The sequence below is a fragment of the Psilocybe cubensis genome, chromosome 3, assembly GCF_017499595.1.
Source record: "Psilocybe cubensis strain MGC-MH-2018 chromosome 3, whole genome shotgun sequence".
NCBI classification, from domain to species: Eukaryota; Fungi; Basidiomycota; class Agaricomycetes; order Agaricales; family Agrocybaceae; genus Psilocybe; species Psilocybe cubensis.
This window is the reverse complement of record NC_063001.1, coordinates 1748918-1765927: the sequence shown is the minus strand read 5'-3', so window position 1 is coordinate 1765927 and position 17010 is coordinate 1748918. Positions and strand designations below refer to the sequence as shown.

The 17010-nt window shown below is 43.0% G+C and overlaps 3 protein-coding genes across 3 annotated transcripts; 1 reads left to right on the top strand and 2 right to left on the bottom strand.

Annotated features, from left to right (window-relative positions):
- Positions 1-93: 93 nt before the first annotated feature.
- JR316_0003345 (External alternative NAD(P)H-ubiquinone oxidoreductase B1, mitochondrial) lies at positions 94-2808 on the top strand (the record flags this gene model as incomplete). Its single annotated transcript, XM_047889118.1, has 13 exons — positions 94-504; positions 560-653; positions 705-879; positions 930-1051; positions 1110-1216; positions 1266-1313; positions 1356-1424; positions 1480-1509; positions 1574-1617; positions 1664-1910; positions 1969-2065; positions 2118-2607; positions 2757-2808. The coding sequence occupies 13 exons, from the start codon at positions 94-96 to the stop codon at positions 2806-2808; spliced, it is 1986 nt and encodes a 661-aa protein (XP_047751492.1).
- A 3-nt stretch (positions 2809-2811) lies between these two features.
- JR316_0003344 (GPI mannosyltransferase 3) lies at positions 2812-4833 on the bottom strand (the record flags this gene model as incomplete). Its single annotated transcript, XM_047889117.1, has 6 exons — positions 2812-3190; positions 3246-3938; positions 3995-4175; positions 4226-4352; positions 4409-4513; positions 4570-4833. The coding sequence occupies 6 exons, from the start codon at positions 4831-4833 to the stop codon at positions 2812-2814; spliced, it is 1749 nt and encodes a 582-aa protein (XP_047751491.1).
- A 424-nt stretch (positions 4834-5257) lies between these two features.
- On the bottom strand, positions 5258-16746 carry JR316_0003343 (Phosphatidylinositol 4-kinase stt4; the record flags this gene model as incomplete). Its single annotated transcript, XM_047889116.1, has 52 exons — positions 5258-5524; positions 5580-5818; positions 5872-5925; positions 5979-6043; positions 6093-6236; positions 6292-6300; positions 6357-6412; positions 6472-6599; positions 6666-6815; positions 6874-6958; positions 7017-7401; positions 7451-7625; positions 7674-7725; positions 7782-7937; positions 7993-8023; positions 8078-8097; positions 8154-8219; positions 8269-8319; positions 8381-8499; positions 8553-8584; positions 9185-9192; positions 9278-9607; positions 9657-9703; positions 9802-10048; positions 10100-10363; positions 10418-10543; positions 10593-10760; positions 10813-10922; positions 10970-11147; positions 11201-11407; positions 11470-11618; positions 11673-11812; positions 11864-12013; positions 12069-12287; positions 12345-12544; positions 12606-12784; positions 12847-12966; positions 13014-13122; positions 13172-13339; positions 13393-13650; positions 13703-13927; positions 13982-14293; positions 14342-14485; positions 14538-14732; positions 14787-15038; positions 15088-15235; positions 15289-15437; positions 15495-16054; positions 16104-16250; positions 16304-16463; positions 16508-16691; positions 16739-16746. 52 exons carry the CDS (start codon positions 16744-16746, stop codon positions 5258-5260), a joined length of 8145 nt encoding a protein of 2714 aa, XP_047751490.1.
- Between the last annotated feature and the right edge of the window lie 264 nt (positions 16747-17010).

The following is a 17010-nucleotide window of genomic DNA, read 5'->3' as shown; positions in this document are numbered from 1 at the left end:
ACACTGTATATTATGTCACTTATATTTAGAATATGCTTAAACCATGTTAGCAATGACGCCTGTTCAACCGAACCTCTTGCTCTCCACACCCCCATGTTCTCCGCCAGAGCCCTTTCGCGCTCCCTGTCCCGATTCCCTCGCCGTCCGCCACAGAATTTACTCTCCGTCAGGCTATATACCACAGGAACACAGTCTTCCCCACAGCCTGGCCAGAATTCATATATTCAAACCTCGAAAACCATCGCCAAAGTCACTGGCTTACTGTGCCTTTCTTCCGTAGTGGGAATATTCGTTGTTGGTGCATCCATTTTGGCCCACGACGCTTTCACCTATAACGAAAAACATGTTGACCGTGTCCCTGTCAATCCCCTCGCCCTCCATCCAGAACGCGGTGGGCCAAAGAACTTACCTGTCGCGCGAGTCCTGGTCGACGACGAGGAGGATGAAGAAGCCAAACTGCTCGCAGGCAAACCCAGGCTTGTCATCATTGGAGGCGGCTGGGGCGTACGTGGCTATAATTAATACTGGAATCACCTAACTCGATAAATACGTCATCTAGGCAATGGGCGTCCTTGAATCCCTTCATCCAGGAGATTATCATGTCACTGTTGTTTCTACAGACACCTACACGACTTTCACGCCTCTTCTTCCATGTAAGTTTTGCAAGTCTTGTACAACACATCCTTGAATATGACTTTCTGCAGCTGCCGCTGTTGGGACGGTTTCTGTTAGATCTCTCATTGAACCTATTCGCAAGGTTTTGGCCCGTCTTCGAGGACATTTTGTTCAGGGAAAGGCTGTTGACCTTGTGATGTCCGAACGTCTGGTTGAAATTTCAGCAGTTTCACCAGATGGGTCTGAAAGCAACTTCTACATTCCGTGCGTAGTTTCATGGTATTATCTTCCCCTTTTACTTACGTATTCTGCAGTTATGACAAAATTGTTATAGCGGTTGGGTCTTCATCAAGTACTCACGGTGTTCCTGGGTTGGAAAACTGCTTCCAACTCAAGACTATTGGGGATGCCCAGGCTATTCGAAGGAGAATCATGGGTGGGCAACATACACACTTATTGCTTGGTAAGAGCAAAACCATTGATTCATGTGTTAGACAACTTCGAGAGAGCCAGTTTGCCCACCACTTCCCCCGAAGAGCGTAAACGCTTGCTAAGCTTCGTTGTTTGTGGAGGAGGCCCCACTGGTGTAGAAACTGCTGCCGTATGTCCGTTTTGCGTTGCTGCACTGTTTTCTGACGGTTATTGTGCAGGAGATATATGATTTTTGTCAGGAAGATATCATGAATTATGCATGTATCGTGGTCGCCTAATTCAAGGTCCAAAAATAACTTGCTCTATAGTTTCCGAAAATATGTCGCAAGGAAGTCTCCATCCATGTGATCCAATCTCGAGAACATATCTTAAATACCGTGCGTTGTTTCATTTTCTCGGTTTCATCTGTACTTGACAAACTGTAAATGCTAGTATTCTGAGGCGATATCAAAGTTTGCAGAGGTTTGCCTACAGTTCTACAGTTCGCTCATCATTATATGGTTTGCTAACTAATTTTTATCTCTAGGACAAATTCAGGCGCGACCAAGTAGACCTTATTACATCTGCACGGTAACAATTTTTTCTTTCTTGCAGGCAGCACCTCATATGTTTGTAGTGTTGCTGGTGTCACTCCCGAGCATGTTTTATACACGACACGCAATGCAGAAGGCGAAACAGAGCAGCACAGTATTCCTACCAATTTCGTTCTATGGTCCACCGGTATTGCTATGAACCCCTTTACGCAGCGTGTGTCTAGTTTATTGCCAAACCAGGTTCATAAGAAGGCGATAGAAGTTGACTCTCACTTAAGGGTCAACGGTGCCCCTATTGGCGAGGTTTATGCTATTGGGGATTGCGCAACGGTTTGTCTTGAAAAGGTCTGGATGTATTTGAATTTGATGTCTTTCTTAATTTTATTAGATTGAAACCTCTTTGATGAGTCATTTCATGGAATTAGTGGACGATGCAGATGCGGATAAAAATGGAAAGATTGAATTTGGGGAATGGGAACATATGGGTGTGTGGTAAAATAACATTGCTCAAGTTTAGAATGAACTGACAATATGTAGTTGTCAAGATCAAAGAGCGCATACCAATGGCTGAAGACCATCTTGTCAAAGTGAAGGAGTTGTTCCAGCTATACGACTCTGATGCAGACGATAGCCTTTCGCTCAACGAGCTTTTCAAACTCCTGGAAGAAATTGGGAATCGTATTACTTCTCTTCCCGCCACGGCCCAAGTCGCATCTCAACAGGGTAAATACCTCGGCAAGAAACTTCACAAACTTTCCCGCGCCAATCCTCCTGTCGCCTCTTCCACGCCTCCAGCATCAGGAAACCCGAATGCTATCCAATTGTTATCAGATGAAACAGTGTCAAAGCCGTTCAAATATTTTCATCTTGGTACCCTTGCGTATATCGGCAATGCTGCTGTTTTTGATTTTGGTAAATATTCGTTTATGGGTGGCCTAGTTGCCATGTATGCGTGGAGGAGCATTTATTGGAACGAACAAGTTAGCGCTAGGACGCGCGCCTTGTTAATGATCGATTGGATCGTTAGGTAAGTCCTACGAATAATGTCACGCTTTCAATATAATTCATAATTTGACAGAGGTATCTGGGGAAGAGATTTGTCTCGAATATAACTTTTAAGTTGCCTTGTTATCATATGTAAGGTTGTAGTAATACAGTACGGACTATTATATGTAGAAAAATTAAATACGAAGAACTTGCGTTACGCATAGTGCAACTATACGGATAAAGTTTAATTTGTTTGCGGAGGTGATGCCCATTTCCACACTCTCACTGCTCCCTTCCGTTTCCCCTCCCCCTCCCATTCACGACCAGCCTTCCAAACTTCTCCGTACCCCTGACCTTCTAACAGGACTTGGACACCATCTTGCTGCAACAAATCTCCAAATAAAATCAAGTATTGCGGCCATTCATGTTTCCAAGGATATATTGACTTGTTGAATCTCTGTGAAAAGTAAGGAAGTGATGCAGGTTGTCCGGGTATAGATGAAGGGAATGGTGACAATGGGAACGATGGATCAACTTGACTTGGAAAATATGTCAGCAGATATTCCTTAGGATTGTCAAAAAAGACATCTGTTTGGTCCTTGTATGTAGCCAGATTTTGGTGCCTGTAGATAGGCAAGACGGTTGAATATCATTCTGATATGGAAAGAAAGTACTTACTGTAACGGAGGTTCGCAGCCAAGTTGCCACATTCTTTCTCCAGCCAGATCCCGTCGATGCAAGTGAGACTGGCCTGGTGTTGAATGACATGGCACCAAAAAGCCAATAGTAGTCTGATTAAGGTCGTGTCGCGGTAGTTGGCGAATGTAGTGCATGACCTCTATAGGGCCACTGCAATAAAAAAGCATGACGTATAGTGAAAGTGGAAGTGTTAAAAGAAGAAATGCAATATATCTTTTATGTATATTCGGTAATTTGAATTGTCGGTAAATGAAAGACTTCCAATGTGTTGTTTTTTTCTTCCTAGACATACGGGTGTCGGTGGAGAGGTCAACAAGCGACTTTGCAGCAAAGACATGTAACAGTGGTAGGATAGGGTGTATGAAACGCCATTCCTTGTGTCCTGCGAATGAATATATCAAGATGGTCCAGGTAATTGCACGAAACATAGTTTTCGCAGAATAGTCACGAGATGTCGTAGAACTGAACGTGCTCCAAATACCGTGAGTCGTAAAGGGAAGGGTTGTAGTGCCAATAATAGGCAAGGCTTGAGTTAAGTAAAAGTGCCATGGGTTTCCTCCGTAGAACAAGGACACAGACGACAGATTGGTTTTGAGAAAATTGTACGGTGTAAAAGTGGGTGTACCGTAATACAAAAAATCCGAAATGAATAAAGTCATTAGGGCAATTGTTCTGAATTAAAGCAAGTTAGTTGACATTATATGGGATATCAAACTTGAACTTCGAACCCAATTATAGCTGCGTCTTCTGCAATGGCAATGGCAATCCGCCTGTGCTTACGAATTGCCCAGAATAGGTTGAGAAAGAGGAATACCCAGATCACAGCATTGGTGGGACGTATCATACACGCAAAAGCACTGAAGAGAATCATTTTTCTCAAATTCGATCTAATGCGAATATATTCAAAATCTTCATTTATAAACACATTTTGACCGACCTGTGGAATATTACATGCGGACTCAGTTTTGCGTTGGCGTCCCAAGGATAGTAAGCAAAAGCTATTGTTGATAGTGAAGTCTCCAAAGAATTTGACAGTGATCGTGACAATGCCATCGCATGAAAGAAGGAGGTCAGCGATACAAATCGCTGGTGCAAAGGCATTAGATCAGAATATCGCAATATGCTTGTGCATAGAATCTCACAGCTGTAGTCTCATAGTCGCTACCTAGCGTACGACGGGCAATATCTCCGATGTAGATGTCAGTACATGCTGCTAAGGAGCCGTGGAGAACCTTTGGACACAAAATCTGCGTTTTTCCATATAAGTGGGCGTTTCTTCAAATCTAGGAAAAATTTAACGGACCAAAAAATAATCCCCTACAAGTCTCGCCTCGACAAGACCGCTGACTTTTAACAACCAGTAGACAGGAACGTTGATAGCGGGGTAGATAAAGCTTCTAATGGGCCGAAGTACCGTCCATTCCCATGTTAGGTGCCCGTAGCCAAAAACAAGGTTGTGTGCCGGTTCAAGAGATTGAAAATATTCATCTGGTTGAAAGAAAGTCCTTGTAAAAAGAGCAATAAGAACGCGTATTACAATAGCTAGACGATATGTCGATTCATGCATGTAGGTCACTCAAACTTCACACTTCGGAACGAAGCACAAGAAAGCTAGCGTGAGCACGTGCCTGATATAGTGCTTCGGGCATTTCGGATATCGTTAAAACATAGGTCAACGCTCAGATCTTCACCAACTTCGACTGATGACATGCTTACCGGTGCTCTTGTCATTGAACAAAAATCTAATGGATATACATGAATCGGTACGAGAATTGAATGAAGGGTAAACAAAAAATAATACATCCTAACAAAACTTTTTAGGTGGATAGAATCGACCGCACTGGTTTGCTGGCAGACGACAAAGGTATATATATTTTGGTTCAAATCCATTTATTCGAGATGTTACTTTATGCAGAACGTCCTACTCCATGGTCTGTGCTATGACTATGTGCAAATGTCCTTGTCAATTTTGCGTCGTGACTTGAATATGTTCACTCCGCCAGATCAACGCCAACTGCCAACGACATTTTGATTTTCTTGGGTCTGACAGGATTCGTGTCATTCGTGTCATCCCGGAGAGGCGCAGATCTCTTCTGCACGCGGCTTTGAATCTGTTGAGTTTCATCCTGAGTCTGTGTGTCGTTGGAATCATTGATCGGCCGATCGATTGACTCAGCTCGCATTTGCTGATGAACACCTTCCAAACCTGCAGTTTGACCTTCGAAAAGTTTTTGAGTTGTTTTCTTGGTTCGGTCAACCTGATAGAGTAAAATTTTTAAAAAATGGTTAGTAAATGGACTACAAGAACGATACCAATTCTGGGACGCCAAGAAGGCGTCGTTCGAGCTCCTTGTCGTCTGGGTTGAAGCAGTCTAGGTACTGGGATTTGGTTACCGCATTTCGGTTGAAGACATATAACGTTTTTTGCATGTTTCTACGAGGCCTGGGTTGTTTACCAACACTCTTTCCCTTGTTGTTCTTTCCTTTTTTGGAGTGACTTGTAATAGTGAGTCCCATGTCGTCCAATGAGGTGGATTCAAGAAGGACTAGTTCTGTTATAAACATTATTGTGGCGCTATCAGTAGACCTTCATGTGAGTGCGTACCGTCTTCCTCCAGTTTTTTCAGCATTTGTGAAGTTAACTCCATGTCACCATGAGCTACCAATGACCAGCACATTAATACTCTGACAACAGTAGGGAAAAAATCTAACCGAAAGATTTAGAAAACTGAAATGAAGTAAACTTTTGTTCCTTTTGCGCGACCTTTATAGCACGCCTTCACATACTGTAAGCCTTTTTTAGTTTATGAATTGTTGACTGGTTACCTGAAAAGAGCAAGCTCCTTGAACTTGGACAGCATGCGAGGGTATATTTCAATCTTAATGAGCTCCCATGTAATGTCCTTCTGCATTCGACAGTCGAAGCATACAAACTTCGTGGGCATTCTTGGATCGTCGATGGAATGATACCTAGGTAATTCGCTTTAGGTATATCTTCTCTGAATGTGGTCAAACCATGTCATACCCCATACACCTGGAAGAATTGCAGGGTTAATTGGACAAAGGGATGCAAAAAAAAAATACACGGACCACACATGGAACCATTTTTTACATCCTCCTTCACAGTAACAGCACAGATCTTCTAACTAAATTTTTGAAGGGTATGTTAACGCGGGGTCTCAGGTGACGTTGACCAGAAACTTACAGAAATTCCGCAATCACAGTCCAACCCATTATCGTCGGATTCATGATTATTCGTGTTATCTTGGGATCCTTCAGGAGGAAACAAGTCAGGTGCTGAAGACGTTTCCTCTCGCACTTGCGTTTCAAGATCTAAATAAGAGACGATCATTCGGCAAGTATAGCTTCAATGGGAATACCACTGTGAAAACGGCAAACCTAACATTTCGATGTCATCCTGGCCTCCGATGCTCATGCTCTTCAGCATTTCTGGATCAAAGTCATGAGGCGTAGGTGTTGTGGGCGCATTAGAAAAGGGAGAGCTTCTCGGTTGCTCCGGTGAACGCGAGTTTAAAGCTCTACCAGTATCTAGATATATAGAGGTGTGAGCAAAAAGTCGTTTTTGATGAAATACGTATATGGGTACCGTTGTCAACAGTGTTATAGTCGCCAGTAGCCAACAGAGGCTGCGTTTCGTCCAAATGAGCGCCTTTGGGTATTTCTTGCGCTACCTAATAGGTTGTATATTCCGATCAGTGATATATCAGCGCGGAATACCAAAACACCCACAATCTCATGCAAACGCTTTGGAATGTTTTCTATCAATCCACTGAAGTGTTGTTCGACCGTTCGTTTATTCATTGGAATTGCTTCAATCTCTCCGTTAATGTTTCGGATACCAACCGGAAGGCATTGTTCATTAGAGTCCTGCATATAATCCGTATCGTCCTCTCCATCCGCATCTCGATCACTCAGATCCTCTACAGCCCATAGAAGGTTTCTTTGCTCAGCATCTTCTAACTGCTTGTGGACATCATTTTCGCGTAAATCAGCTTCTTGCACTGCTGAAAGGGCTTGGTGTCCTGGCTGAGAGGTGATACCAGAAAATGTTGCATGATCATGAATTGTAGAAGAGGGTAGATAAGATGCGATAGAAGTAACGCTGAGCTTGACCCTGATTGTAGATCAGTATCACATCCATGTCATAGCTGTATGCAGCTTACAAATGGTGTCCTGCATCAAATTTCCCAATACTGCATCTTTCAGGAACCTCGTCTAGGTCGTGGGTCATAAAATACCATCTGTCTTTATCTACGTCCCCAGCCTGAAAATTAGGAGGTTCGTAATCTGCGGGTGTTTCCTCAGTATAAAAAAGTTTAAATGTTGCAAAGCGACGTTCTAAATATTCTATTAACACCTGCGAAAGTGAGGTTGGTGGAAACGTACTGGGCAACAAGTCCATATGATGCATAGCCTGTATCAGTGTTTTCAACATACTCTGTAGCACAGAGAATTTCAGACAGGTTACACTTCTCCAATAAGCGACTTTATTACCTTGACGCTATTCTTCACATCTTTCAACGTGGGTGCTCTTCCATTCTTGATAGCTCTTGTAACCGGATCTTCGACATTCCTTCGAGTCGATGAACTCATAGCATCTGTCATACTCATCACAGGAAAGGGAACTTCACTTCCTGGTACTGAGAGATACTACAAAAGGGAGTTCATTTTACAATTTAAGGAATTGGGTAGTTACCGGGCTCACCTTAAAATTGAACGTATAAGCCTCAACAATACTGGCAGGGAAATATCAAAATTGTTGCAATAGCAGAAAAGGAAAAGGATATTACTTGCAGGGATCTTTATTATCCTAAATGGAAAAACATGAGATAATCAGAATGGCAGAAGTGTAATGTAGAAAGCTACCAGATAAATAGCGAAGATAAAACTTCGTAGAAACCGTTTTTCAAGGGCATCAAAAACGCCATATTCCTGAGGACGTATAAAACATAATGAAAGAAGATTAAATAGACGCATATACCAAGTAATTCAATATTTTGTCGCCCTCATCTGTGTAACCTCGCGTGATGGTCTGCATACATAACGTGGGTGAGGTTGAAGCATAAATATTCGGATAAATGATCAATGCTTACCATAGTCTTGAAGCTATTGACCGTTCTACGGGAGCTGGCGCTATCGAACGATCCTTCTGACTGAGATAAACCCCACTCAGAGGAATCCTGATCCGATCCATCTATGGATGTAAAATGACCTGCACGAAATGTTAAGAAAGAGGGGTAGTATCAGATGTTTGCTGGTCTGAACTTGATGCGAAGTTCTCTTCAGGAAGTAAGTTTCTGGGAATTTTCAGGACCGTATTAGTGTGATTTACGAAAATGAAGCTCGAATTTGAGGAACCTTAAAAATGTTATAGACCCGAGGCCTGCTCTAAGCAATGTCTGCACAGCTGCGAGGCTTTGACTATGGGTAATGGACTGGGCCACTGCTCTAGATTGTTGAGCTTGCATGATTTGACCTGGCTTCCGTTGGCACTGTTGGGATACGAAGTTAAACAGCTCGGGGACCACATAATTCAATATGATCAGGTATATAACGGATGAACGCGTGTCACATGATCGCATTGATGAAACTACACCTGAACATTTGGGCACAAAATAAGACTAATTTCCTCAGCCTGAGTAGTAGTTGGGTCAAACGCAGCCTTGGAAACATTCGGGATTGATGTCACGTCTATCTCTATGATCAGTAGCACCAAAAATGCTACTATACCCCTCCCTGCAATTCGGCATTGGCAACCTGTTGGCAACTTACACGGGTGGAAAAGTATATGCACTGAGCAAAATGCTGTCGCATTAGGCGAGCGATAATAAAATACAGGAGTATTGACCTATTTGTAGGGTATACCTAGAAAGAAACTAGACGTTAGTGGCACATACATCGTTCGCTGTTTCGATACACGAACCGTTTTGAAGCTTGAAAACAAAGGTTGATTTCAGTGAATCATAGCTTGGTGATAACAAGCTACTTACCCGTTGAAACTCGTCATAAGCGGTACTTCTTACGTTTTCATGGGCGTTGCGGATTATCCCCATCATAAACTCGGCTGCCTGTCTTTCGTTTAATTGCAATGCAAACCGATCTCTCAGACGTTTGATCGTGGGTTCTCCTTTAAATGAAGGAAGTCCTGTATCCAGCATTAATTGCACAGTGCTGATTATTTGTTCTGCAAAAGGTCGAATTGCTAAGAATGCTTTGACTGTTAAATTCTGGAACATTTGATAGCCTTGCGAGCCTCGCCCTCCCATTAGCACTACCATTTCATGGTTAAGCTTGAACGAATGAGGCTCGAATTTGACGCCCTAAAAAGGGAATCAGAATGCAGTCACGAAGAGAATCTCAAGGACATACTCCAGGACGTAAGAAAGCAGGAAGCACCGTAGGTAAGTACAAGAACACTATGGAGGAATCCAGAATACTTATCTATATCGAATAGGAAGCCGAAGTCTGGAGATATCATCAAAAACTGCGCTGCCAATCGTAGATAAGCACTGACCAATATGAATAATATGCCCATCACCGTCAATCATTATATTTCCATTGTGTCGGTCTTTGATCTGCAATATATAACAGGCAACAGAGTAGGCGGCCATTGATTGAATAAAGTTGAGACGAGCTTTTTGGAAACTTGTGGTATCTTGTCCGCCATACTTCGCCACAAAGAAATCTTGAAGATCATTGACTTTTGCTCGGCCCATTTCATCTCTGGAGGTAGCATTTGGAACCACATCAATAACGCCACACTACGGTTGATTAGATCAGAATTTATCTCGTTAGACATGAATATGACCTACACCAGGAGCCGTCGCAGTGACACGGTAAGGGAAAAGATATAGTGTTAACCCAACGCTAGTGAAGATATTCTTGAACATGGCAATGACCTGAAGTGCAAGAACATCTTGGCGACAATCATCACCGACTTTGAAAATAGCTTGTTGCCAGACATCATATTCTGCGCGAGTTTCAATGCCTCCACCTTCGCCATTGAGGAGTGAGTCTGGATCACTATTGATCTGGATACGTTCCTTTCTGACTTTAAAGGTCGCCATGAAGGGTGCCTATGAACAAGGTATATATATGAAGCTCTGGCACTTGAATCACGGGAAACTCACTTTGGCATGACTTTGCAATGGCTTGCCGGATTTTTTATCAATATCAATCACGATTCCGTCTGGATTACTCGGTAAATATACTCCGACGTCGACATTAATCTTCGCCATCTCTTCGTCAATTTTTGCCTAAACACCGATTTGAGTTTGTATTGAATAGAGACCAAGGAAGACCTACCTTCTTTTCAGGTTTGGTCTTCTTGATGTAAGGCTTTAGTTTACCAGAGATCGAAGTGACTTCATTAAAAAACGAGAACTCTCTGTCGTAGAAGGCCCTCGCTTCTCCAGACAGAGAGAGAACCACCTTTTCTGTCATCGCGTCAAGCAATGGTTTCATTGGATCCTCCTGCAGAAAATGAAGTTAGTGCGTAATCAACAACAACTGTTGTTATGCGAACAATCTCAGCCGCGTCGTCTTTATAACAATTTGCTTTCATATTCCAGATAATTTGATGACAAAATAGCTGAGAAATCTTCGCAGTCTCAAATATAAAACGAGACACGTAGCCTAGGAGCAAATCAACAATAGATTTGAATAATTGAGAAATGACGCACCCAAATCATCATAACGCAGAGCTTGAACGACTTGTGGAATGAAGAAGAAGGTGAGCTCGACTGGATGTTGTGCCAAAACTCGATGAGCATATTGCAATACCAGAGGATCACTATTGAACCGTCGTTCAAAGAATGTGTTAGCGATAATTGGCGGAACAGGAGACCACAGAAGCAGATGCTGTAAAAGAACGCTTAAACAGTCAACGAACAGAAAACTTCTAGAAAACTTACTTTCAAATCTCTACGGACATTGGGGTCGAGTTTATCCCCAAGCAAAAATGTGAGGGCCTCAGGAACTTCAAGGACATCAATTGTACTCGAGCGAACCAATTTCCCAACCTCGTGTCGAACTATAGGATTCTTGAAGCGTTCCACAAGGTACACTGCAATGGCGGGGTTGATTCGCCAAGCAGTCCGCGCTATGCTGACCCAGGACGACTAAAGTGCAAAAAAAATCTTCTTTAGAAGGCGAGCTACAAAATTCAGATCGAACAGCTCACATCCAAAAGAGTTCTTTCTGTATTTCCAATAATATCGCCACCTTTTTTTGCATCATTGGTCGCGTTACCCCAAACCGACAAACGGAAAATTTCACTCTCAGTCAACAATCGCAATGGAAGATTAAAGATACGCATTCGCTCTGCATAATCTAGATATGGAATCAATAATGAGATTGAGTGAGAAATCGTAGGTAGGAACGCACAACTGGATGTAAATCGTGACACCGATAAACTCGAAATCGTCAGACCCCCTCTAACGGAGTCTGACTGAAGGTATGCGAGGAATTGAGATAGTACTTTTATATCCGCATCGACTTGGACTCGATTAGCCCCATAGGACCATCTACATAACTATCAGCGATTTTTATAGTTCAACTTTATATAAGGTCCTTACTGAGGCCGCACGGAAAACCACGAGAAGGCAACTGTATAAAGGCACTCTCGTAGAATGTTTTCACAATAAGCATCCAGATGGGAGCTTTTCAGCGTTTCAAACCCAAATAGAAGAAACGAGAATCGTGCTTCGCGTGAAAGGGCATGCGTGCTGTTGATGGCTATAAGACTGGTCTGTTTTCCAGTATATTAAAACTGTGTCACACCTTAAACTTTTGTAAGCTCGGCATGTACGTAGGACCAAGTGTTGGATGATCAACATGACACTAGGTCTGTGGTAGCGTGCTGCTTGAAGGCGGCTAAACAACATTTGCAAAACAAGTGCATGTGGTGTAAGCACCCTACGCGCATGGGCAAGACCACGGTCAATGGTTTCCTTGTCGGTAGGACTATAGCTTATTGGATGGAAGAAAGGATCGTCATAACTTAGAAAAAGGATCTGAGCACAATTTCCATCGACCCAAATTGTCAAAGAGACTTACTTCAAAGACTTCGAAAACAAACCGCTATGCAGCTGGATTGTGTCAGACCAAGCAGACAAAATTTCACCCATTAAAGCCACTTCTACTTGAGATTTTTCGGCAATGACCCAAGACCAAACATCAATGCCAGAGGCGATTGCAGAAGGCGTAGCCACACCAAAAGGTAATCTGGCCAGATAGTGAATTAGATCGTAATCATTCTGGAGTAATCGTCAGAAAATTCCAAAAACGATATCAAGCCAATACATTAATAATCCGTACCTTTTCCAAAGCAATGAGAGTAGCAGCGCAACGGAAAAGAAGCCTTCTGAGATCATTGATTGTTAACTTGCTGTTCTTTCCCTTGATTTCTTTAAGGGTGTTATGTAGTTTGGATTTGAGTGCATTGATTTCGGTAGGTGGAGCATCTTGAGGTGGTGGATTAACTAATTTATCGGTACCTGCGTATAAAAAACATGAATAATTAGCCCAATTTCGAAATTGTTGTGGCAGTAATTCCAACCTTCCCGATTTGCCAATCGGACACCAGCCACTTCTCCAGCAAAATAACCCTTGATTGCAATTTGGCTGGACAGAATTTTTGAGGCATCGATTTTCCATTGTGAGAGTGACGACAACGATGCTACAATTTGCTGAGCATGAGAATGACAGTGCAAGCTATCGACTTACGAAGCTGCCGATGCACTGGACCAATAGCTCTACCGAATTTTTCCGCCATTGAGGCTCCTAATTCTGCTGAATTGATTCCAGCCAATGACTGGTTGACAGCAAGATATTTCTGCGCGCGAATTACTACAATACCGTGGGGTATAAATTAATCCAAATACCTGCAGTGTGGATTGTAGTTCCATTGGGGCGCGTCCCAAGGCCAGTTCAAACCAAGTGTTGGCATTTCTCTGCAACTGTCCAAGTATATCGTTGCGAACTTGGTAGCTATCTGTGAGCTGCAAAGTTATCCCACTTCTGTCGGAGTGGAATTCATAGGTTGGGTTGTACTAGCGCCAATTGTCAGGTAAAATATATTCATGCATATAACAAAATGAATTACCTCGTCGATGTATTCATTTTCGCATGACCGTTGGAGGAGTGTAAGAACTTCTAAAATTGCAAAAACTAAAGTGGGATCACACATTAATGAAGGGAATGAGGTGATAAGGCGATTAAGATATTTGGACGCAATATCTCTGGCCTTTGCAATCCTGTGGGTGCTCAAAACAACCAAGGCAAGGAGCTCTGTCGATAGATGTTTAGGCAACGCTTGTTGTGAGGCCTTGGAATTAAGATCGATAATGGCGTCCCGTATAACCTGGTGCAAGCGTGAATTCAATAAGTGCAATCCAGTCCCAATTACGGCTTACTTTCTCCGCCAAGGACTCCATACAAGCGCTTAACCCGGGATGGCTGTTAAGACTGTCATTAATGAAATAAGAGACAAGAGATGATGGATATCCGAATGCCGATCGCATGCTTTCGATATCATGAAGTGTCAAGACAAATATAACTTGACCAGAGGAGAGATATCGAATGTCGCTGGCCCGATATGATATGTACCCGGCCAAGCAAGCTCGGTGCGTTGATATCACCTGAAATCAATATATAAATGAATCACAGTATCGATTAAGAAAAAGATGACATACAGTGTTGGAATATTCCTGTCGGATGACAGAGTTATATTCAACGTCGCTTGCCACTGCATCATGTGATTCTTCAACGACCATTGAAGGAGTTTTGATAGCGATACGAGCAAGTGCTGGCTTGAGCCAGTCCATAGCGCTTGCACCACTGGTATCTTCTGTCGTAAAACCAAAAAGAATGCAAAGAAACCAAGTGTTTCTGAACAAAGTCATAACCTCTTTGGAAGGGTTTTCGTGGGGGTTGAAGTCCCGATGTCCCAGAAGAGCATCGATAGGAAGAAGAAGAGAAGCTAACTGTTCCACCATGTCGTCGATCTATAACAAAGTATTAAAAATGTTGCAACTCCCATCTGTGCGTTATACCTTGACATGATGATTCAATATTTTCAAGTTCTGTATTGCAACTCCTTTGTCGGCAAAAAGGGTCAACAATTCGATGAGATAGCTTTCATAGAGTTCTGGTCTTTGATGAAGGTCTTGAGCTAGACGCGTCTGAGCAGCTAGAACCTATGCAATCAATCAATATACACATCAGATACAAAATATAAAGTTAGTATACCATATTATTGGAGAAACGCGGGTCATCAGGGTTTGCAGAACGATTGATGGTAGAAAATGCCTTGACAATGTCGTTGAATGCACTTAGGGGAGCAACCAAAGCAAGGTCGACGAGATTATATGCAATGGCAGCCTCCACAGTGGGCTCAGCAGAAGGCAACCGTTGCAGCAACATTGAGATGGTAAGCCGTGTGACCTCGTTTTGGAGTTCTTAGCACAAAAACCCGAATGGAAGAAGTATTCGACGAACCTCTTCCATTTTGAATTCAAGAGCAAGCCTGGTAACAGCGGATATTGTGCTTATACCAATCAATCTCTTCTCGTCTTCCGAAAGGCCGCGCAAGCCTGATTCAAGAGAATGTAGATTGGATTGCCCATGCGAAATGAGGGAATAACCGTGGCTATGAACACTGGCAGAATCATAGATGTCCTTGCTTGTTGCAGCAATGTAATTCAAAAGTGAATACATGTTGGACATGATTAAATCATCTCCGGGAGCGAGCTGAGATACAAGTCATTGTAGCACAGGAGAAAAAAAAATGAACGCATACTCTAATGCACAATGCCAAGCATTTAGCAGCAGCAGATAGCGGAGGGGGAACACGACTCTCCGAATGAAAACCATATTCAAAAAGTGGCAGAGGAGAAGTCACGAAGCGGCGCAGGTGTCCCACCATGTTTGGTGCAATATCTGGGAAACTATTCGGGCTGAGGGACAAGAAGCATCCCCATCATCGAAATTATACCCATACCTTCGTACGAGAACAGTTGTTGCTTTAAGGGCCGCTTCTTGGGCAAGATTATCCGAGATAGGGGAATCGGTGCTGAGTAGGAGTAGAATTCGGCTATAAAGTTGCTCATCTATCTCTCGTAGAGCCAAACAACAAATTGATGCAAGTTTCTGCACACGTCAAATCAATTCTGCAAAACCTTGTCTTCGACACTACCAAATACTCACCAGGCTTTCAGAAACTGTTTCCCATGCACAAGTATCCACGGAGGGCGCTGCTTCCATTTCTTCTATTTGAAGTAGAAGATCATTGAAGCACTGTAAAGCATACTTGATGGTGCTTTTAAGTACATCCTTAGTCTGCTCTGACTCTATATCCAGCTCAAGTGCAGCATTTTTGGTCAGGGAAAGCCAAGCCTTGTTCGCAGCGGCCGCTTCAACGACCGCAGATCTACTATTCGTAGAAGGAGCAAGCACTTGAGCAAGCACAGTCCACTCGGTTTCCAACACACAACACACGATGAAATGACCACTCAGTGGGCGGCCTTGCCCCACGTAGCGGGTCACAAAAGTCTGTATATGGCGAAGGGTCTCGGTGTCTGCGTTTTCTTGTTGCAAAATATCAACAAGAAGATGATTGAGCCTTTCTATGGTTTTCGAAGAACATAAGACTTTCAAATGCAAGGTGAGAGTTTCCCATTGAGCAAGTGTCCAACAATACGAAGTCGAACTGATTGCACGATAGAATCCGTGCAGAGCTGGCATAAGCTGAGTGAGAACGTCGAGAGCTAGTATACAGTTAACAACCAAGTCGAGATTAGCAGTAATCCCGCTTACATGAACTGCTGTGGATTTTTTGGACTGAAACAGACACGAAGAAGAAGATTGCTGCAGTGGCACGTTCACAATATTGTCGATGCTCATTTGAAAGGCGTAGTATTGCTGAGATAGTGGAAAATACGAGTTGGTCGGGTAGGGACCAATCTGCGAAACGAGGTATGAGTTCAAGATACGTAGAGCAAGCGCGGATCTCCAACCCGTCCAGGACAACGATTTGTCGAAATCAATATACGGTACATCTCGCAAGATATCGATGAGCGACATCATAACAGAATGCAGTGAAGTGTTTACGCGTGAGTCAGGAAAGTTGACAACCAGGTCCGCGAACCCAATGTTGCATTGCACCCTCCTCGCAGACTAAAGGAATGAGCATTGCATTAGTGGAGAAGTAGAAGACACACCATATAAACACGTTCATAGTTTTGTCCTTGTTCTACGCCTTCAATGTCGTCCTTATTCTCCTCCTCCTGTATTACTGCATCTACTCGCGTCTGCACTCTGCTTGAGAGAACCTGTTCAACGAAGTCTCCTTCGTCATTGGTAGCAATGTCGGACAATATTCGCTGGTGTATATTGAATTCAAGGCTGAATAATGATTAGCAGACGTTTTTGGCAAGGTAGATAGGTCTGACCAGTCCATTGGAAGAGAACTTGTGTAGATCCCTCAACGCAAATCCAAGTTAAAGCCCTCTGAACCTAGTGACGCGGGTGAGATGTCTTATTAATAACCGGAGGTATGTAAGTTACTATTTGATGGCCGTTGTTTGGTCTTTGTTAATGTTATGGGTTGCTTATCTCTATTAAACCGCTCTCGCCTCAGTTTACACACTGTTTACACCAGTTTACGTTTACACTTGACCTTGGCCAATTCGTCAAGCTACTCCCTTTTTTATTTTCTCATTAC